Source organism: Taudactylus pleione, unplaced genomic scaffold (assembly GCF_031769625.1).
Source record: "Taudactylus pleione unplaced genomic scaffold, aTauple2 ptg000560l, whole genome shotgun sequence".
Taxonomy (NCBI): Eukaryota; Metazoa; Chordata; class Amphibia; order Anura; family Myobatrachidae; genus Taudactylus; species Taudactylus pleione.
Window position 1 is genome coordinate 3041261 of NW_028284962.1, and position 22740 is coordinate 3064000.

General features: G+C 48.7%; 2 protein-coding genes across 2 annotated transcripts in view; one reads left to right on the forward strand and one right to left on the reverse strand.

Moving 5' to 3' along the window:
* The window catches only part of APBA3 (amyloid beta precursor protein binding family A member 3), a 47465-nt gene extending 41935 nt beyond the window's left edge, over positions 1 to 5530 (reverse strand). The window contains exon 1 of the mRNA XM_088452972.1: positions 4368 to 5530. Coding sequence (XP_088309098.1) covers positions 4368 to 5123 — 756 coding nt within the window. The 5' untranslated portion in view covers positions 5124 to 5530. The remainder of the gene's footprint in view (positions 1 to 4367) is intronic.
* The window catches only part of MRPL54 (mitochondrial ribosomal protein L54), a 49363-nt gene continuing 32116 nt past the window's right edge, over positions 5494 to 22740 (forward strand). Inside the window, exon 1 of the mRNA XM_088452976.1 lies at positions 5494 to 5720. Within this exon, the coding sequence (XP_088309102.1) occupies positions 5624 to 5720 (97 nt within the window). The 5' untranslated portion in view covers positions 5494 to 5623. The remainder of the gene's footprint in view (positions 5721 to 22740) is intronic.

Genomic DNA, 22740 nt, shown 5'->3' on the forward strand with positions numbered 1-22740 from the left:
TTCCCCGTGTCATTTCACATAATTTAATTTATGGACATTATGGTTTGATTTCTTTGCATGTGTGGATTGCATGGGTTGTTGCTGGCATTTGGTGACAATTTCATTACAATAGCCCCATTACAAATATATTTACTGAGAAAAATGTTGATGTGTTCAATACTTATTTTCCCCAAGTGCAGTATTTTCTTCTCTATGATGGGGGGAGAGGGAGAGATATATCTTGGAGAGTTAATCCATAGAACAAGGCTAAGTGGGGAAAGTTACTGTCTTATGATGCACAAGAAAACAGACAAAAATATAACCTTTAATAGACTGGTTTAAAATGTACATTAGAACTATGCTAATGAAATAAGTACAACCATGATTAGTGTTCACTCTAGGTCCGGTACCTAGAGAGAGGGCACATCTGCGCCCGCTGAAGGAGCACGGCCAATGAAAAGGGGGCATGTCTTTAAGACGGGTCCCCTTTTAGTCACTCTTGGGGGCGTGCCAGGCACTTACAGACATGCCGGGCTGCCCCCAAGCGCTGCTGTCAGTGTGAATGGATGCCGGGCGCATTCGTCCTGCATCCATTTACCGGCGGTGACCACTACGCCGCAGTTTTCCCCACACGTGGGACATTGCGACCCGCAGGTGGGGACAGTACACGCAGACTGTTTTAGCGGGGCGCCATGCCGGAGGACAGGGTGCTTTTTGCCCTTTAGAAATAGGGCAGGGTGCGGCACCCCCCTTAAACAGCCTAGCGAGAATGCTACAAGATAAAATAGAGAAAAAAAAAAGTGTGTATATAGAACGCACTTTCCTTGTAATGCGTTGCTCAGTTATAACAATTATACAGCATATAAATTTTAATCCATTTCAAAGCACTATTTTACTGAGACTAGCGATAATGATTTATTTTCATTGCAGCTTGGCTCAGATAGAAAAGCGCACCTTAGCCGAGACTAGAATTAGGTTATCCTTATATTAGGAGAGCTATAATTACAGAGTTTGATATTTTACTTTACAGAGCTTACTTTAAGGTGGATATATTTCCTTCACAATGGAGCACATTTAAATTTCAGTATTAATCAGCACTACTTAGGAAGTCTTTCATACTCCATCCGTTTTCAGGGATTAACCGCAAATATTAAGTTTCCCCTAGATTTATGAAGTAAAGACCACAGCAGGCATTCCCGCTGGCAGCCGTAGCCCTCACAGGTTTCTATGGGGGTTGCGATGCTGCCAAATTTACCAACTTTAGCCCACGCAGCCAACGCCACCTGAAGATGGCGTTAGCCACTGTAGCCTATGGGCCCCAGCAATGGCAGCCGCACATGGTGCAGTCAGCGGAATTGTGCATGCGCAGTAGCACCAGCAGCACCCCGGGCTCTTTTCGGAGCCCCTGTCCCTGCGTGTGCGGTATGATACATTCTGGCGCTATGATTGCATTTAGCAATGCGATCATGGGTGGTAATGACATGTCCAGATCACTCTACAAATGCAATCATTAATAAATGGGCCCTATAGACACGGAAGACATTTAAAGAACTCCTCTTTATACTAATTCTGTTGCTGTATGTTAGCAATCAGACTGCATTGACATCATTAGGATGATTGTTGTATTCTTTAAATTAAACATTTTTTTTAAAAAAACAAGGTGGAATAGTTAAGCTTCTTGAATATTAATTAGATTTTAATATATGTATTCCATTAAAAAAAGAAAATGGTTGACAATTCATGTAATTTGTGTGGAGCACCCTCTTTGGGGATCAGTATGATTTACCCCCCCCCCCCCCCTCCCCTAGCCTAAACCTAAACGGGGGTGTGCCTACCGTTACGTCCCCCCCAGGGAGCCCTAAACCTAACCCTCCTCCACCCATCACTGTCCGCGCCTGGCTTACCTTCGATCGGGATGCCGGGTGTTGGGCTCACGGCGTAGGTAAAATGACAGGCATCGGGATTTCGACACCTGCCATTTAACTCTTGCCGGGATTAGGCAGTCGGGAGCCAGTGGTCGGGAATCCGTCCGTCGGCTTCCCAACTGCTTCCCCTTTGGACAATATCAGGAGAAAAAAAAAAAATTAATCCTTTCATTTTATATACACTGGTTCTGATATTAGTATACAGTTTCAGAAAGGTGCCTTTAATAACAATTATGTACAAAAATAATCCATATAATATGGTGCACTGTGTAATTGTTAAATAATATAAAGTTAAACTATTGTAGGCTGTCAAGTAAGCTTAAGGATCTTATTAGGGAACTGTATTGAGTAGCAACAGTAACTTTCCTCTTTTACCATTAAAACCACCTGCCTAACATTGTGTAGGTCCCCCTCGTCGTGCCGCCAAGACAGTTCTGACCCGTAGAGTCATGGACTCCACAAACCCTCTGAAGGTGTCCAATGGTATCTGGCACCAAGACGTCGGCAGCAGATCTTTTAAGTTCTCTTAAGTCCGAGCCATGGAGGCCCCACCTCTCAACTGTTTTTCCAGCACATCCCACAGATGCTTGATCGGACTGAGGCCCTGATTCAGAGCCGGACGCTCTGACCGAGCGCTCGCTCTGAATCAGGGCCGTCCTCTTTTTTTCAGAGCGGCCTCCTGGCCGCTCGAGTAGCTGTGGGTCACCACCCACAGCTATAGTGAGCGGCCAAAAAGATGGCCGCGATGGTTAAGACCATCGGGCTTGCGACGAGACCCTTGTGGTAGGGTCTCGTGGCCGCAAGCCCTGGAGTGCTTTCGGCTCTATCAGAGCCGAAGGCACTCCCACTGACATCACTTGTGATGTCAGTGGGGCCGGCCCCAGACGGTAGGCGTTCCCATGGGAACGCCTCCATCTGGGCAGCCACGCCCCCCGCACGCCCACCAAAGGGGGCATGCTGTCCCTCACCATCGACAGCACGCCCCCTTTGTAGCAAGACCCAGAGCAGCGGCTTGCCAGTCTCTATCCGGGTCTCGCGCATGTACACGACGGAGACGGCTCCGTCGTGCACATGCGCACTGGGCCAACATCGACCCGCTTGCGAGCGGGTCTGAATCAGGCCCTGAGATCTGGGGAATATAGAGACCTAATCAACACCTGGAACTCTATTTCATGTCCTTAAATCATGAATTTTCATCAGACCAGGCCACCTTCTTTTTTGCTCTATTTCTGAGGCTCATGTGCCTATTGTAGGCGCTATCGGCAGTGGACAGACGTTGGCACTGCCACTCTGACTGGTCTGCGACTACGCAGTTGCATACCAATCAAGCTAAGATGCACTGTGATCTCTCCTAGGTGTACTTCATTGGACCAGAGAAAACACCCCACAAGAAGAGCAATTTTGGAGATGCTCTGACCCAGTCGTCTAGCTATCACACTTTGGCTCTTGTCAAAGTAGCTCAGATTAGGGATAGCCATTGACCATTCAAAATCATTGATGTTGAATACTTTTACCATCGATGGCAGAGAACCAATGGTTCCCTGCCATGGATGGACGAGTCCCGCCGCCGGCAAAGACCCACCCATTTTTTATTGGCCCACAGCCGGCAGTTTCCCACCACAGCAGTGGCCAGAGGGGTGCAAACCATCGATGGTTCACCATAGATAGTAACCATCTATGGACACCCCTCCGATAACCATCCCTAGCTCAAATACTTACGCGTGCCCATTTTTTCTGCTTCCAGAACTTCAACTTCAAGAATTGAATGTTCACTTGCTGCCTAATATATCTGACCCCTTGACAGGTAACATTGTAACAAGATCATCACTCGGGATTAAACTATCAGTATTCACAGGCATTGTACAATGTGTATACCCATATATTTACCTCCTCCATTTGCTAAGGGAAGAGTGTTAGATGAGAGCTGTGTCGTGTCTGACATTTAGCAGCAGGTGCCCATGATGGTGTTAGTCCATCCCTGGAGACAGTGATACAGAGCTCTACATAGCAGTATGGGAAGCAGTTAATATACCGACACCCGGGATACCGACTGCAAACCCGGCACCAGATTCCCGATCAGCGTGGGAAGACCGGCAATGGAATCCCAACATGCCTGGAGATGCAGATGCCGGAATCCTGACAGCCGGCACCCCGAACCTAAATATAGAAGGTCGGGTAGGTGTTAGCTGCAGGGGGGGGGATAAGCACCCCGTGGGCAGTTAGGGGTAGGTTTAGGTTGCGGGAGGTTAGGCCCTAAGGGGGGAGGGATGCGGGATAGGGAGGGTTAGTATCAGGGTGCACGAAAGGAGGGTTAGGGGGTAAATAGGACTTAACGTTCCCCTGTTGGGATTGTAAACTTCGGGATGCCACAGTCAGTATATTAACAGTCGGCATCCCAAGTGTCGGGATATCATACCCAACCCTAGCAGTATACAGTGACAGCTCCATACGTTGTCCTCTTACCTCCAGGTCACTAGCAGGAGTGAGCTGGCGCTCAGATCCTTCCGCCAAGCTGCACAGCGAGTCCTCCCGGCTGATCTCAGACGACGGAGACTCCTCTCCCTTCTCCTCCTCCCACCTCACCTCCTCAGCGGCGTCTGCCGGCTGCTCACCGCGGGGCACAGTCTCCAGCCTGGCCAGTGGCGTGCTGCCCTCATCGGCACTGCCGCCCTCCTCTGACTGGAAGAGGGTGACCATGTCCTCGGTGCCCGTGTCTGCCATCAGCAATCCGCGGCTGCCGGAGCCCGAGTCCAATGTTACTCGCCGCAGTGTGTGCGCCAAGCCTTTGCCCATGGCTATGTGTAGGAGGCAGGGCTGGCACTCACTGTGGCCCCCATTGTGGCTCTCAGCCTGGCAGCGGCTGGCAGTGGGAGAGCTGGGGACCGCATTTCCTGCAGACGGAGAATCACAGTGCGGCAGCTCAGTCAGCAGCTCCTGCATGTGGAAGGCGCCTGCTCCCTGCGCCGCTCTGATCCCCGCCTGGGCCTCCATCTCCATGCCCGGCACTAGCTCCGGGGTGAGCGGGGGTCTGGTGTCCATATCCGGGCAGCTGTCAACACGAGGGGGCGTTCTCCCCGCTAGCTCCATGGAACCCGAGCAGCTCTCTTCCAGCAGCAGCACGCCGGCACCAGCCTGGGGCTCCAAATCCATTTGTGGGGGCTCAGCCAGGATCCCTGACCCACAGGAGGACACGGGGGCCGGCGACCGGTGATAGGCCATGCCGCTCTCCCACCGGTAACAGGTGCGACGCGTCCCTGAGGAGGGCGAAGGATACAAATGAGGGCGCACTCAGCAGCCACTCACTCCATGACAGGCACATCTATTATCCGCCAGCCGCGCCACCACCTAGCCTCCCCTCTCCAAGTGCAGCGTTACTGTCCCTGACCCCGCTCTGCAGCTCCAGGACCCCCAACATTAGCTTCCGCGCGTCCCTGGGGCCCGTCACAAAGCAGGGGGTCTGGGGCCGTGCAGAGGACACTGGGAGGTGTAGTCCAGGGTGAGGGCAGTGTGTGCGTCACTCAGCGCGGGGATGGCCTATGAGGCTGAGGGGTGACTGACAGTTGCTGCAGCAGCATCCGCCACGCACAAAGATATAATCGCCGGCGGCAATGAGGACTCAGGTGACGCCTCAGCCCCTGGGAAGAGAAAAAAAAAGAAGACTACACATCCCGTGGTGCAGTGCGTCGTAGTTTCCCGGAAGTAGTATCTCTGTCTACGCGATGGCCGGGTGTCGAGCGGCGCTGTGGGCTGCGGGCGGAATTCTCCGTGCTAGTGCTGGTGGGGCGCCGCCGCTGCGGGGTTACGCCAAGAAACCGGGTGAGAGCTGGCAAGGGGTTTATTATGAGAAGGATAAATGCAACCGATATTCTGTGCACAGGGGCGGTCGCCTCACCTCCTGTATGTCTGCAACGCGTCTGCTTCCAAACCCAGTTCCACCTATTTCTATACACATTAATCTGTTTACTAATATTACGAATTATTTATCTGTTTTACTTCTGCGCTCTCATTGAGCTGCGGCTGCCTGCTCCTAGCTGGCATCACCTTGGGCTCACCTCCCTCCAGGTCACCCCTGCTCTCCCTGGACTACTTGGTTGATGTCACTTGCCCGTTAGAAGAGGAATCAGTTTCAATTAAGCTTGAAGCTCCGCGTCCTAAATTACTGTCTGGTCTAAGCAATATATCTGTAGATCGCCATTCACAGCCACTTCGCTGGTACACGCTGGCCGACGTGCAGCAAATATATTGGCCGATCAATTTATCTGTCAGTGTGTACCCGGCAGTATGTCACAACTGGGATATTATTTTTTGGGGCATGGGAATACATACATTATATGCAAGGTGCTTATGTGCGCACATACCAGCCATATACTTTACTGCCAATATCACATGTTTTCCTGCGCACCTATATTGAGTGAGGCAACACTTGCAATGTACAACTCATGGAAAAATGTACTCAGTGGTCATCTTGTTAGTCCATTTTACTCTTATTTCATGATTCCATGTATTGCTTATCTTGTCACACTGTATACTATGTTGTGTGCCCGAGATGGCTGCCTCACTTGGGGGCCTATTTATCATCACTTAATTTTCACAAAAGCAGGTGAAAAAGCACATTTTTACCTGCAATTGTGAAAATTAAGTTTTCGGGCCATTCATTAAGAAGGTAAAGCAGGAGATATCACAGATATCTCCTACTTGCCTTCTGTTTGCGGAATGGCCAGCTGTTCCCATACACTATTATGGGGACAGAATTCATCAAGCTCTGAAAATATTATATTTTCGGAGCCTGACTGCGGGAGCATTCGCCATCTTCAGATGGCGAATACCCCCGCTTGTGGATCGCTACCCGCTCTTCCCTATGGGAAGAAGGTCCGGGTTGCGAGAAGGGATCCTTTCGGATACCTCCGCCCCTGTCCGGCTCCTTCCGCCGGACGTTGGGGCTCGTGTCACACATGCGCACTGCCATCACTGCTCCGACATGAGCAGTGAAAAGATTCACTGCTCCAAAAGGAGCAGTGAAGCTGCTCGTGGGGGCAGCTGATTTCACATCAGCTGCCACCGCGCCGAAGCAATGCTCCGGTGGCCACAGCGAGTTAGAATGTTAATAATCAGGGTCCGTTTGGCCCGATAATTAACATCATGAATAGGCCCCTTGGTATGCTCATGTGTAGGATGAAGAATGTATTGATCTAAATAATGAAACAAAAATCAAGTACACCTGCGCACAGCCAGTAACCAATTCAATATATAGGTCATAAACTAGTAATGTATAGATCATAAACTCATAATATGTAAGGGGAATGACTCTCAAAAGAGACGAATGATTTTAGCTATGTAAAACGTCACTTATTGTCAGATGGCTCCAGACACTGTCATTGAACGGTACAAGGCTTCCCTTCTGTTGGATGTGTAGTGTCCCAATCTTCAAATGGTGATGTAAACTTCAGAGTTTCCTCAGGAGAGGTAAGAAGAGAAGAAGGGAAACCAATGGTACTGTACTTCTCGGATAGGTAAGTAATATATAACAATTCTCTACTTCGAGTGTTCCAATAAGATTAATCACATACTGTACTCGCGTTAAAAATGGGGTATATACCACCCAAAAAAGTATCTTTTCTTTATCTTCTATATCAACCAGTAAGTATTTAAGTCCTTATGAACATATAGTAGATACAAAATGGGCGTACCCCAACTCACATCACCATTTGAAGAATATGATCTATATATTACTAGTTTATGACCTATATATTGAATTGGTTATTGGCTGTGCGCAGGTGTAGGGGTGCTTGATTTTTATTTCATTATACCCCTGGGAGGTGGATTACCTCTTTTTAGCACCCGTATACTGCTGCCACTAGTGTGCATATTTAATCCCTCCTCAAATTTATGTCGAATATATTGATCTAAATAGTTTGTAAGCATTGTGTATCTCACTTTAGTATTCTGTAACCCCCCCCCATTACATGTAGGTATTAGCTATTCCATCCAGTGCAACCACAATAGCATGCCCAAGATGGTTGCCTCGCCTGGTAGATTTGTGGGTAGGACAAATAATCCTTGACCCAAAATGGATGCTTCAACTCTGTATTATGCTCACGATTTTCTTCATATATAATCCTCTGTTTTATGTTCTTGGTTTCTGTATTACCTTTAAAGCTAAACTTCTGTATTATGTTCTTGAGTTCTGTAACGCGCCTTCAGTACTTTTGGAGAAAAGATCTATATACAGTCAGGTCCATAAATATTGGGACATTGACAGAATTTTCAGATTTTGGCCTCTATTCACCACAACAATGGTTTTGAAATGAAATAACCAAGATGTGCTTTAACTGCAGACTTTCCGATTTAATTTGAGGGTAATTACATCCAAATCGGGTGAACGGTGTAGGAGTTACAACAGTTTCAATATGTGCCTCCCACTTTTTAAGGGGCCAAAAGTAATGGGACTATCAACTCAAAAGCTATTTCATGGACAGGTGTGGGCTATTCCCTTGTTATTTCATTATCAATTAAGCAGGTAAAAGGTCTGGAGTTGATTCTAGGTGTGACATTTGCATTTGGAATCAGTTGCTGTCAACTCTCAATAGGAGATCCAAAGAGCTGTCACTATCAGTGAAGCAAGCCATCATTAGGCTGAAAAATCAAAACAAACCCATCAGAGAGATAGCAAAAACATTAGGTGTGGCCAAATCAACTGTTTGGAACATTCTTAAAAAGAAAGAACGCACCGGAGAGCTCAGCAACACCAAAAGACCCGGAAGTCCACGGAAAACAACTGTGGTGGATGACAAAAGAATTATTTCCCTGGTGAAGAAAAACCCCTTCACAACAGTTGGCCAAATCAAGAACACACTCCAGGAGGTAGATGTATATGTCAAAATCAACAATCAAGAGCAGACTTCACAAGAGTGAATATAGAGGGTTCACCACAAGATGCAAACCATTGGTGAGCCACAAAAACTGGAAGACCAGATTAGAGTTTGCCAAACAACATCTAAAAAAGCCATTACAGTTCTGGAACAACATCCTATTGACAGATGAGACAAAGATCAACTTGTACCAGAGTGATGGGAAGAGAAGAGAAGGAAAGGAACTGCTCATGATCCAAAACATACCACCTCAACAGTGAAGCATGGTGGTGGTAGTGTCATGGCGTGGGCATGTATGGCTGCCAATGGAACTGGTTCCCTTGTATTTATTGATGATGTGACTGCTGACAAAAGCAGCAGAATGAATTCTGAAGTGTTTCGGGCAATATATATGCTCATATTCAGTCAAATGCTTCAGAACTCATTGGACAGCGCTTCACAGTGCAGATGGACAATTATTATTATTATTTATTATCCTTTATTTATATGGCGCCACAAGGGTTCCGCAGCGCCTTACATAGTACATAAACATAGTGCACAAACATAGTACATAGACATAGTACATAAACAGTTGAGCAGAACTAGAAAACAGTCCTACAGTTTAAGACACTACAAGACAAGTACATGGTATATAAACACTGCTGCAACAGAAGCAGGATGGCAAAAGTCACGGGTTAGGTGCTTTTGAGTATAGAGCAGATAATATAAGTAAAGAAAGGATAAGCACAAGAGGAAAGAGGGCCCTGCTCGTGAGAGCTTACATTCTAGAGGGGATGGGCAAACAGACAGGGGTGACACGGATGGGGTAGACAGTGAGCATGGGACAGAGGGTTAGGATGACAGATGGCTGGATTCCTATTTTACAGTATGTGTGGAAGTCATTTGAATTAAGATTTATGCCACTGACATTCTACTTTAAGAGGCAGTTTTTGTAGGTGTCTGTGGAAAGCCATGGCTGTTATATCAGTTTACGTGAAGTCTGACGGGTAGCTGAAGCCACTTCATGAAGGGCTATTTAGAGAGTTTGGTTAACGTATAAACCAGCAGTCTCAGGTAAATGTAGAAATTGGTAAAAGTAGTTATTGTAAAGAGATGTTCAGATGTAAAATAATAAGTTTGTGTGATCAAGTGTGAATTCTGTAAGGCACATTTATTGATTTGGAGGGTGATGGGAGACATGTGAGGTTTGCAGGATATTTATTCCATAGTATATCCGCTGTCAGTGTGTGGGTCCTGGATTTGGTGATATGTCACCAGATAATAAAAGCAGAAGAATGGAGAAGTAGATATAGTTGTAGGTGTGTAAAACATTTTTATAGTGACACAATGAGGCTGTAATAGTCAATTTTTGATGAAAAGAAATCTCATTAGTTTTTAGAGGAGGTGAGTGACTCAATAGGGGGGCAGTGTGCCCAGAGAGGTGAGATGCAGGGAGAGTTAGGGATGTTATATCCTTAGAGAAAATACAAAGGAGGGAGTTGAAAAAAAGAAATGTGTAGTACATGGTGAGTTTTAGGTTTGTTTTTTTTAGACAAATTTTTAAGTAATCAGTATTTTAATCTGAAATTACCTTAGATGTTGGTCAATGTTTGTTCAACTGTTTGATTAACTGTTATGTAATCACACTTTGTGCATTTAACACTTGGTGTTTTTAACCCCAGCTGCAAACAGCCCCAGTTGCCCCTAGACTGAATATAAGGAGTGGTATCCCTTGATTAAGACAGGCTATAACTGACTCAATTGGCCTGCTGATCAAAGGAGATAACTTGCTCTGAGTTAGAGCAAAAACCAGGCCAGATATATACCATAAACTATGCTTCACTGACCAATACAGACTATACAGGAAGAGGAAAAAAAAAAATCTATGCAAGAGATAGTCACATACATTTGAATCCACACACGATTGCAAGCATGAGGTTCTATGCAGAATATCGGTGCAATAAGCAGGATGAGACAGTCACATAAATTTGAATCCACACACGATTGCAAGCATGAGGTTCTATGCAGAATATCGGTGCAATAAGCAGGATGAGACAGTCACATACATTTGAATCCACACACGATTGAATGACCCGAAGCATACTGCAAAAGCAACCAAAGAGTTTTTTTAAGGCTAAAAAGTGGAATGTTATGCATTGGCCAAGTCAATCCCCTGATCTGAATCCGATTGAGCATGCATTTCACTTGATGAAGACAAAACTGAAGGGAAAATGCCCCAAGAACAAGCAGGAACTGAAGACATTTGCAGTAGAGGCCTGGCAGAGGATCACCAAGGATGAAACCCAGCGTCTGGTGATGTCTATGCGTTCCAGACTTCAGGCTGTAATTGCCTGCAAAGGATTTGCAACAAAGTATTAAAAAGTGAAAGTTAGATTTAGGATTATTTAGTTTGTCCCATTACTTTTGGCCCCTTAAAAAGTGGGAGGCACATATAGAAACCGTTGTAATTCGTACACCGTTCACCTGATTTGGATGTAATTACCCTCAAATTAAATCTGAAAGTCTGCAGTTAAAGCACATCTTGTTTGTTTCATTTCAAAGCCATTGTGGTGGTGAATAGAGGCCAAAATATGAAAATTCTGTCAATGTCCCAATATTTATGGACCTGACTGTAAGTGAAATGATTCATATATGATTGGTGCAATATGCAGCTCTTAAAATAGAACATCAAGCTGAATTTAATCGACCCCCCATTGTGGTCTTTCTGTACTATTGTGTATTTAATTTATGTAGCATCACATTCTCTGAAGCTGGGTACACACTGACAGATGTATTGGCTGATCAATTGATCGGCCAATGTATCTGCTGCCCGTCGGGCAGTGTGTATCCGCGATATGTTGGGGAACGTCGGCGTTCATGACATATCGCATTGGCTGTTCTGCACAGCCAATGGACATCTACAGTATGTCTGTAGACATATCTATCCATCGGCAGGTGTGCCGACCACCCGTACACACAGAGCGGCAGCTGCGAGGAGAGGGGCGGGACACGCCCCCTGAACATCATCTGTGTCTGCGGGCAGACACAGATGATGGTTGTTCAGTGTGTACGAATAACCATCATCTGCAGACATATCTGTATAGTGTGTACCCACCGTTCGTTTATTGTTTATCAGTGGCATGAAGAAGAACTATAGCTACCTAAAGTTATCATTAGTTGAAAATTGATGAATCTCTGAATACCTAATTACTTCCTCACTATCAGAGGTTGACTGAACGGCGCCGACTTGGTTATTCCCAGGTCGGCGTCACAATGAGTATAGGGTAAATCCTGGGTCTGACCAGGCTTGGAACCGTGTTGGCGGAAAAGCGGTATAAGACTCAAATCTAGAAGAAAGTCAAATCTAGAAGAAAGCTGTGTCAAATCTGAATTTTTGGGCGGTGGTAGAAAAAGAAATACAAAGCTGAGGGAAGGATCCACACACAGCAGTGGCCATTTTATGGTGGTCTGAACTTACCCCAATTAGCGTGAGAGGTTCTCTAATGTACAGATGGTAGGCCTGATTCAGACGTGTACGCTAAACCGATGGTTATCATACATCTCTGATGGTTTAGGCGGGTCTACATATGTGCAGGACCCGTTCTGCGCATGTGTAGAACGGGTCCTGTGATCTCGCTCGCATACCCCCCCCAAGCCGCAGCATGATTGACATGCAGCATTTGGGGTACGGATCGTGGGCGTTGCTGACCACCGTTCCCGGAAATGGGTGTGTTGCCCAGCTTTCCGGGAGGGACGAGGTCAGGGTCTGCGTCGGTGACGCAGATTTCTTGGCCTCGCCGCTGCCAGGACCCGGCCAGGCTGCGGTAAGCTTCCTCTACCACAGCCTGGCCGAAGGAGCGATGGTGATCCCAGGCTGCGACCTAAGTCGCAGTACTGGGATCGCAGATGCAGCAAGGAGGGGTCTATTTCCTACAGACACCTCCTGCTCCATTTGCATTTGAGTTGAACGGAAATGCACAGCCGCTTACGTTCAGCTCTGCTATTCTGTCTCTCTCTGAATCTGGCCCTGTGTCTGCAAAAATTGAAGTTCATCCCTCCTTGGGGGTTTGCAAGCCACTCTGTATGATATAAATCTAGTGGCACTGGCCACTGTTTTTTAGGGGAGCTTTGTCATTCATTTTTATTTTTATTTTTTTTTTAAATTGAATAAAAAAACTGTACACTTAGGAATATGATGTACAAATATAGGCCCTCATTCAGAGCCGCTCGCTAGCGGCAGTACGCTCGTTCCGAGCGATGTTCGCACATCTGCGCATGCGTACGGTTTTTAATACGCATGCGCGAACCAGTCAGTGCGGCCGAAAATCGTTTGTACGCTATATAGCGAGTGCCTGCTATTTTGAGTGACAGAATGAGGCGTATGTGGGTGGTAACAGGGGAAGGTGCTTGAAAACGGGGGAGTGGAATTCGAACGCAGGCGTGCTTAAAGGTGCTTAAAATGGGCGTTTTAAGGGAGTGCATAATTAATACAGCAGCGTCATTGACCACGTCACTTGGTTTTTTTTAACTCAGAACTGCTCGCAAAATAGCGGTTGAAAAAACCAACCACAAGAATAGCGAGCAGTTCATACGCTTTACGATGTAATCGATTAATCTAATAAATAGCGGATATGACGTATGGTGCGAGCGGCCAGGGGGCATTTTTATCAAATAAATGAGCGTATGTTTTGCGCGCTCGTTCAGACTTAGAGGTGGGAACAGACTGCAATTTGCGAACGGATCATTTGAATAGCCACCCCTTGTTTTTGAACGAACGACCGCAAATAGCGAACGGCTCTGAATCAGGCCCATAGTCCATTGGTCCTTAAAATCAAGTAATAAAATAAAAAAATGACTTGCTCCTGGTGGAGGCACATATTAATTGTAAGCTTGCGAGTAGGGCCTTCTTACCTATATATCTGTCTGTTATTACCCAGTTTTGTTTTATTAATGTTTACAATTGTAAAACGCAACGGAATATGCTGCGCTATATAAGAAACTGTTAATAAATAAAATAAATATTATAGATAAGGAGGTTGGAGAGACTGATCAGTTGTTATCGGGTGTTGGAAAATTCTGGGCGGAGGAGCCACATATTTAAATAACTGAACAAGAATTTGATATGCAGGTAGACATTAATCAGGACTAAGGGATCTATTTATTATTTGCGGCATATTCCCCAAAAACACCAGTTTTCAGGGGATACCTGCAAATACTAAGTATCCCCTGAATGTGATATGGAGTGACCGCAGCAGATATCGGAGATATCACTTTGCATTCCAGAGTTTGGCCCCCACCGCTAACTCCATCTGAAGATGCCATTAGCCGCTGTAGCCTATAGGCTACACTTAAAAAAAAAAATTGCTGCCAATGGCCGCCGACCGCGCGTGCGTTCCGTTAGAGAAGTGAAGAGACTGCTGATGCGGTCACTTCATTCCGAGCACATCGCAGGGATGGGATCCTTATGGAGCCCATGTCCCTGCATGTGGTATTTGATACATTGCAGCGGTATTATATACTGCAGTGCCATTTTGGGTGCTAATATCACGCCCGGATTGCATTGTGTATATGATTATTGATATGGGCCCCTAAACATACTAGTGCTCCATGTATCTCCCTCTCTCCTCATTTACATTTTTTTGGCTTATTGAAATATATAGGGCGGAATTCAGTTGTTTTCGCGTCCCGCATCTCCCGTCTAAAGTGACAGGAGATCGCAGGCCGCTATACAATTGTCCAAGATTTTCGTGCTGATCGCGCCCATAGAGGTCAGGTTTAGCCGCGTAAAGCAGCTAAACCCGACCAAAGTGCTGGGCGCGATCGCGAAAAGTGATGTTTGTTGGGTGGCCAAACATGTCACTTTTCTACTTCAGGGTCCATAGGGTATCCACAGGATACCTTGGGGTATAGGTGTGACGTCAGTCGCAGGGCACCAAAGAGTTAAGCTTTCAGCCTCCCAGGATGCACTAGGTCCCCCTCCTATACCCCGCCCCCGGGCCAAGGCACCTCAGTTTAGTTTGGTGCCCGGCCGGAGTCGGGTGCACCTGTTGGAGTGGGGGCTAGAAGAGCCCCTGAAGCTTATTCTTCATGCAGCTGTGGCTGCACAACTGGATGTACAGCATGGACAGTCAGTCCTGACGTCCATGCTGTCTTCCCTACACCCCGCCGGTACCAGAACGCCGGTACTGATCCGGGGATGCTGGTGGGCGTCTGGGGTCACAGCTAGCGGTGACCCCAGATGCTCCGGACCATGGCGGATTCAAGGGGGACAGAGGTAAGCAGCGGGGTCCCGCGGTGGGTCCCCGCTGATCACATGGTCCTAAGTCCCCAGGCAGGGGGCTCCCTGGGGACTGGCTGCAGCGTGGAGCCAGGCGACCAACCTGCGCTTCCACTACCCCCTGGGACAGCGGACCGCAGCAGAGCGGTAGCGCTGCGGCGTCCCAGGGGTTAAATGCATGCCAGGGGAGCGCGCCTTCCCTGTCTCACAGCCGGCGCCTCCCCCGCTGCACACAGCCCTCTCTGCATGCTGCCGACTGGTCCTGTGGCAGCGCTCCTCCCCCAGGCCAGCCTCCTCTCTGCTCCTCGGCGGCCATCTTCTCCAGAACGCATGGTGAACGCTGCTGGAAGCGCTGGACGGAAGCATCGTGGTCTGGGTCCCCCCGCATACCTCTCCTCCGCTGTGGTCAGGTCTGTGTATGCAGCGCTGTGTCCTACCAGGCCCTGTGTCTGTGTAGTTGAGTGATCAGCGCTGTTAGTGCAGGAATTGTTATTTCTCTGCATTGTATGTGACTGTGCTAGCGCTGCTGCCTGTAATCTTTTCTTCATCTAAACTGTCAGCTTTATTACTGTCCCTGTTCTTTCTGCTAAAGCCCTTGCGGTGCGGTGCTGCAGGGTGGTCTCTCGCCTATTTAATACTTAATTGGTGAGAGAGGTCACATACGTGGTGCCATCATGTCTGAAAGTGATTTTCCCCTCCGGCTACAGTGTACCACGTGCAAAGTACCGTTAGCGGAGGGGGAGGGTAGCGCGGAGGGCCTTTGCCGGCAGTGTTTGTCCATGGCACGGCCTATTACGGTTACAGCACCGGTACAGGAGCCGCCCTGGGCTTGTTTCGCTCAGGCGTTAACAGCTTTAGTGGGCCAGTTAGCTCCGCAGCCCGCGTTTACTCCGATGGGTTTGTCCCAGCAGTCTGTGGTGTCGTCACCCATGCAGGGGTTCCCACGACAATTGGTGGTACCCCACAGTCTCCCTATTTCCCCGCTCCCGGGTTCTCAGGAGCCAGCGTGGGTTAACTCCCTGACGAGTTCTGTACAGCACTTGTCGGATGTGTTGCAAGGGGAGTCTGTGATGCGGTCTCATAAAAGGCCGGTGGCGTCTCTGTCCGCTCCTTATGAGGATGACGAAGGGACGTCTGATGATGGGGAGATTCTAGATCCTTACGATCAGGAACCTCTCCATACTAAGGACGCTGATGCTAAGTCCAAAGTATATATTCCTGGACTTATTCGGGCGGTCCGCACAGCCTTGGTGATTGAGGACGAAGTTCCCCCAGCGGCTAAATCTAAGTATGCCTTTTTCAAAGATGTGAAGGGCGATGCCACAGTCTTTCCTCTTTCGGGTCAGTTGGTGGACCATTTAGAGGAGGCGTGGAAACAACCTGGCAAAAGATACCAGCCGCAGAGACGCCTGGCGGTGGCTTATCCGTTCGCGGATAATTATTTTGCGAAGTGGGAATCCCCTCCACAGGTGGATTCTCACGTGACCCGTCTTGTCCGTAGTGCCACATTGCCGATGCCATCCATGTCCTCCCTTAAGGATGCTACGGACCGCAAGGTAGAAATCTGCCTGAAGTTCGCTTATTCCCTTGCAGGGGGGGCAGCACGGCCGGCTATGGCCATTTGCTGGGTTGCCAGAGCGATGGAGCGCTGGGCGGATTCATTAGAGGCTTCTTTTGAATCCGACTGTCCGGCCGATCAGGCGGAGTTGATTGGCAATCTCCGTGATTCGGCCACCTACATCAACGAGGCGGCTCTAGACATTAGTACTCTGGTGTCTAGAATTTCTTCAGCAGCGGTAGCTGCTCGTCGCACCTTGTGGCTGCGATCCTGGAAGGCGGACGCAGATTCCAAGAAAGGTCTGGAAGCGTTGCCGTTTACCGGAGAAGTTCTCTTCGGTCCGGATCTGGATAAGATTGTGGCCACGCTGGCGGCAGCCAAATCTGCCTGTCTCCCGTCGGCCGCTGCTCCTTCTGGTTCGGGACCATCGTCCTTTCGGTCATCTAGGGCCCAGGGCAGGCCCAAACCACAGTCGTTTCCTCGACAGGCTGGCCCTAAGAAATCGGTCAAGCCCCGGAAGCAGGCATGGAGTATAGACGTCCGGCCCCCAAGCCAGATGACAAGCCTGCGGCCTGACGGTCCGGGCCTCCCTTTGGGGGGATCCCAGGGTGGGAGGCCGCTTGCTACAGTTCGCCCAGTGTTGGTCGACCACTACGACAGACACTTGGGTTCTGGAGGTGGTTTCTCACGGATACGCCCTCTCCTTCCGGCACAGACCCCCGGCTCGCTTCTTCACCACGGGTCTCCCATCAGACCGGAACAAGGCTACGGAGCTGCGGAAGGTATTGCACACTATGCTCCAGGCTGGAGTTATAGTGGCGGTTCCATTCTCCCAGAGGGGCCAGGGTTTCTATTCAAATCTATTTTTGGTACAGAAACCCAATGGGTCATATCGTCCGATTCTCAACCTCAAAGCACTCAACAAGTCTTTGCGGGTCCCGAAGTTTCGGATGGAGACCCTACGGTCCATCATTCTGGCGCTGGAACCTGGGGACTACTTGGTGTCATTGGACATACAGGACGCTTACCTGCATGTCCCTATTCTTTGGCGCCATCAACAGTTCCTCAGGTTCGCAATCAGCAGCGACCACTTCCAGTTTCGGGCGTTACCTTTTGGCCTGGCAACAGCACCACGTGTTTTCACCAAGGTGATGGCGGTCATGGCGGCTTCTCTGCGGCTGCAGGGAGTCCGCATGTTGCCGTATTTGGACGACCTGTTATTGGTGGCAGGATCTCCAGAGCTCCTGTTACGCCACTTGGACCTGACCATTGCACTGCTGCAACGGCACGGCTGGCTAATCAACTGGCAGAAGTCCACTCTAATCCCGTCTCGGAGGATTCTGCATCTTGGAGCCTTATTGGACTCGGGACAGCAAAGGATCTTCGTGACGGAGGACAAGATCTCTGCTTTACAGTCAAGGGTGCGCAGTTGTCTGCACAGCCGCCGGGTGTCCTTACACTCGGCGATGAGGTTACTGGGCTCCATGGTGTCGGTGTTCGACATGGTGGAATACGCCCAGTTTCACTCCAGACCTCTGCAGCACCTGATCCTGTCCAAGTGGAACGGGCTGACTCAGTCTCTGAAGTCCCAGACGATTGTGCTCACCCAGGAGGTTCGCCTGTCCCTTACGTGGTGGTTACAGACGACCCACCTCAACAAGGGACGTCCGTTCTGGGTTCCAAATTGGGTCCTGTTGACAACGGACGCCAGTCTTCGGGGCTGGGGAGCAGTTTCGGGTCCACACTTGTTCCAGGGCAGGTGGACGCCGACAGAAGCGGAGCTTCCAATAAATATCTTGGAACTCCGTGCGGTCTTCAATGCTCTCCAGCAGGCACAGCGGTTTCTCCAGGGTCGCCCGGTGCAGGTCCAGTCGGACAACGCTACCACCGTGGCCTACATAAACAGGCAAGGAGGAACTCGCAGTCGGGCGGCTCTCGTAGAGGTCTCTCGGATCCTGGTTTGGGCGGAGCGCAATCTGCCGGCCATATCAGCGGTCTTCATCCCGGGAGTGCTCAATTGGGAGGCGGACTTTCTAAGTCGCCAGGACGTTCATCCGGGGGAATGGTCCCTGCACCCGGACGTTTTTCAACTACTGGTGGACAGGTGGGGTCTTCCAGAAATCGACCTCATGGCGTCCCGGCACAACAACAAGTTGCCGGTGTACGGGTCTCGCACAAGAGACGAAGGGGCGTCTCTGGTGGATGCTCTGTCCGTCCGGTGGACGTTCCGGTTCGCATACCTGTTCCCTCCGGTCTCCCTTCTTCCACGGGTAATCCGGAAATTCAAACAGGAAGGAGGGACGCTCCTGTTGATAGCTCCCGCGTGGCCCAGACGGCACTGGTTCTCAGACCTTCAGGGTCTGTCCGTGGACATTCCTCTGCGGTTGCCGCTACGACCGGACCTTCTGCCTCAGGGTCCTTGCCTTCACCCGGACCTGACTCGGCTGTCTTTGACGGCGTGGCTGTTGAGACGGCCATGCTGAGGTCCCGGGGGTTTTCCAGCTCTGTGGTGCGTACCATGTTGCGAGCTCGGAAACCGTCTTCCGCGAGGATATACCATCGCGTGTGGCATACGTTCTTCCAGTGGTGTCGACCGAGAGGTTATGCACCGCGGGAGTTTCGTCTGTCTCGGATTCTCGCCTTCCTGCAAGCGGGACTAGATCATGGGCTTCGCCTTGCTTCTTTGAAGGTACAGGTTTCGGCCCTATCTGTCTGGTTTCACCGTAGGATTGCTACAATCCCGGATGTGCGCACCTTTATGCAGGGTGTTCTCCGCATTCAGCCGCCCTTTGTTCCACCTGTGGCGCCTTGGGATTTGGCTGTGGTCCTGAGGGCTCTCCAAGGACCGCCGTTTGAACCACTGGGCTCAGTGGATCTTAAATGGCTAACAGCTAAGACTGTTTTCCTTCTGGCCATTGCTTCGGCCAGACGTGTTTCTGAGTTAGGGGCTCTTTCTTGTAGACCCCCTTTCTTGGTTTTTTATGGGAACAGGGCAGTGCTCCGCACTCGGCCCGAGTTTCTTCCCAAAGTTGTTTCCCAGTTTCATATTAACGAGGAAATAGTTGTTCCGGCCTTTAACTCACCGGGTCTTTCCGTGGGTGAGGCCTCTTTGGATGTTGTGCGGGCCTTAAGGACTTATGTTGACCGCACTTCTTCGTTTAGGAAGTCGGACGCTTTGTTTGTCCTCTTTGGCTTCCGTAAAAAGGGTTGGCCTGCTTCAAAGCAAACTTTGGCAGCCTGGATCCGTATGGCTATTTCTGAAGCTTATCTTCATGAAGGCCTACCGGTCCCTCCTTCTCTGAAGGCTCATTCCACTAGGTCTGTGGGTCCTTCGTGGGCAGCTCGACGTGGTGCCTCGGCAGTTCAGATCTGCAAGGCTGCTACGTGGTCTTCTGTCCATACCTTCGTGAGGTATTACAGGTTTGACACCTTCGCCTCTCAGGATGCTTCCTTCTGGCGGCGGATTCTCCTTTCTGCACAGGAGCGTCCCCACCCTTAAAGGATACTGCTTTGGGACATCCCCAAGGTATCCTGTGGATACCCTATGGACCCTGAAGTAGAAAATATGAGATATGGTAAGAACTTACCCTTGTTATCTCTATTTCTACGAAGTCCATAGGGTTCCACAGGACTCCCGCCCTGTCGCACCTGTGCTGCAGATGGGCTTTGCTCTGGTCACCGGTTTTCCGTCTCCCTCTGGTGAGAATGTGATTCTTGTATGTGTCCAGATCTTTGTTCTCTCTCTTCCTTCTCCTCCTCCGGCCTATGGCTTGGTAACTAACTGAGGTGCCTTGGCCCGGGGGCGGGGTATAGGAGGGGGACCTAGTGCATCCTGGGAGGCTGAAAGCTTAACTCTTTGGTGCCCTGCGACTGACGTCACACCTATACCCCAAGGTATCCTGTGGAACCCTATGGACTTCGTAGAAATAGAGATAACAAGGGTAAGTTCTTACCATATCTCATATTTTCGCACATTTCAGCTCTCATCCCCCGGGGGCTGCGAGCTGAAATGTAGCGCTGGCAGCTCATCGTGCCCGACAGGAGCAAGAATTGAATAGCTCCGTCGGGCGCGATAGGGGCTGGAAAGAATTGAATTCCGCCCATTGTCTTTCTATTTGATGTACACTTAGAAATTAAGAAAAAAAACAACTTCCTTTAAAAAGCTTCCTTAGAAAGTGTGGAATTTGGGGGAATAGGTAAATAGACTCTTAGGGGTAAATTTACTAAAGTGAGAGTTTTTAGAAGTGAGTTTTAAAAGTGATGTTGCCCATAGCAACCAATCAGATTCTACTTAACATTTAACTAGCACGTTCTAGAAGATAATAGCTAGAATCGAATTGGTTGCTATGGGCAACATCACTTTTAAAACTCACTTCTAAAAACTCTCACTTTAATAAATTTACCCCTTAGGGGGCGATTCAATTGTTTTTTTGGGCATGATAATTAATGAGCGCCCAATTGTTCTGGGCGCTCATTAATTATCGCCCTCTTCACCACCTAAAAGACGAGGTTTAGCCGTCTAAAACGGCTGAACCCGTCTTAATTCCTGGGTAGGGCGCGCTATCTGTGATTAGCGTGCCCTAACCAGGGTGTTTCAGACACATTTTTGTTCGCGCACTTCTGAGTGTGTGCAGAAATACTGGCGCCGGTGGCTTTCGCGCCCTGACAGAGCAACAATTGAATTGCTCTGTCAGGCGTCGTAAAAAAAAAAAGCCGCCGGCAGAACAATTGAATTCCCCCCTTAGAACTCTAAAGAACCTTTATGCCATGCCTGTACTAGAGAAGTGGTCAAATGTAATATACCACCGCCTAAATATTTTATGTTGCCGATAAAATTAGAAAAGCAAATCATTTAAAGCTATACATGCCAGAAGCAAGGCCATCAATCTTCTACTTCTAAAACAGATTTAAATATTTTGATTTAGAAGATAAGAACAATGAAGGGATACAGGGAAAGAAGATTATATGCCGTCTTAAGATAGCTGAACTTTTCTTAATTATGGCAGGTGCGTAGGCAACCTTACTTATAGTATAAATAAACAGGCAGTATGTTTTCCACTATAAAAAGAAATACGTATAGGAATCTGTCTGTATATGTAACTATAGACCTATATGCAAGAAAAGCCACCCCCCCAGTCACTGTCAAGAACGGAATTGTATAGATCACGCAATTCCAGTCTGCGTCCCCCAGCTCTAACTATTGGGACGCATGCTCAGTGCGTCTGATACATGTGCAGATTTAAAACCTCTGGTGTTGCACCCAATGTTTTAAATTCGGCAACCTTTGGTTCACCTCTGTAGTTATGCAAATATGTGTAAATTTGCTTCTGAGCATGCGCTGTATGGTAAAACTCGTTATTTGCATCCATGAAAAGAGATTTGTCAGAATCAGGCCCATTATAGTTAGCTATACAAATTAAAGTGTATAATTAATACATTGATGGGCTTATTATATTAAATCTACCAGGTTGATCTTGACTTTTAAATGACTGTTACTTTAAAACATTGGGCAGTCTCACACGGAACTCTCCGATGACTGCAGTCCGCAAACTATTACATTTAGCCCATGGTCTTATAATTTATTGATTGATAGTGTAATCCTCTGTAGAAGTTATGTACAAGTTATTAAAAAATTAGAATGGCCTAATAAATTCATATCTTATTACATATACCCCATATATTCTACTTCCAAAGGTTTCAACATCAGGACAACATCTGCACTAGGGCCGGCCCGGTCTTGCCGCGCTCTGTATGGAGGTGGACTCCGATGCCCTCTCAACCTGCGTGCGTGTCCAAAAAGGGGCGTGGCCTAATTACTATAGGCCACACCCCCAAGTGCAGCTAATTGGTGTGTGCCCGTATGGCACACCTCCCATTTAACGTCAGGCTGGGGGCAAGCCCAGCACTCCTTCAGTAGCTGGGCTACCCTGAATGAATGGATGCCACACGCATCCTCTTCTCCAGGGCCGGCACAGCTGTGGCAGTGGGGGTGCCCAACCTCCTGACCACCAGCAGGACACTTCGGCCTGCAGGTGGAACAGCGGGGCAGTGCCCGCAAACGGGACTGTGCCGCTGAATATCGGGATGGTTGGAAGGGGTGTGCCCCTGTTCGACCGCAGTGGTCGAACATGCCTCGAGCCGACCCTGATCTGC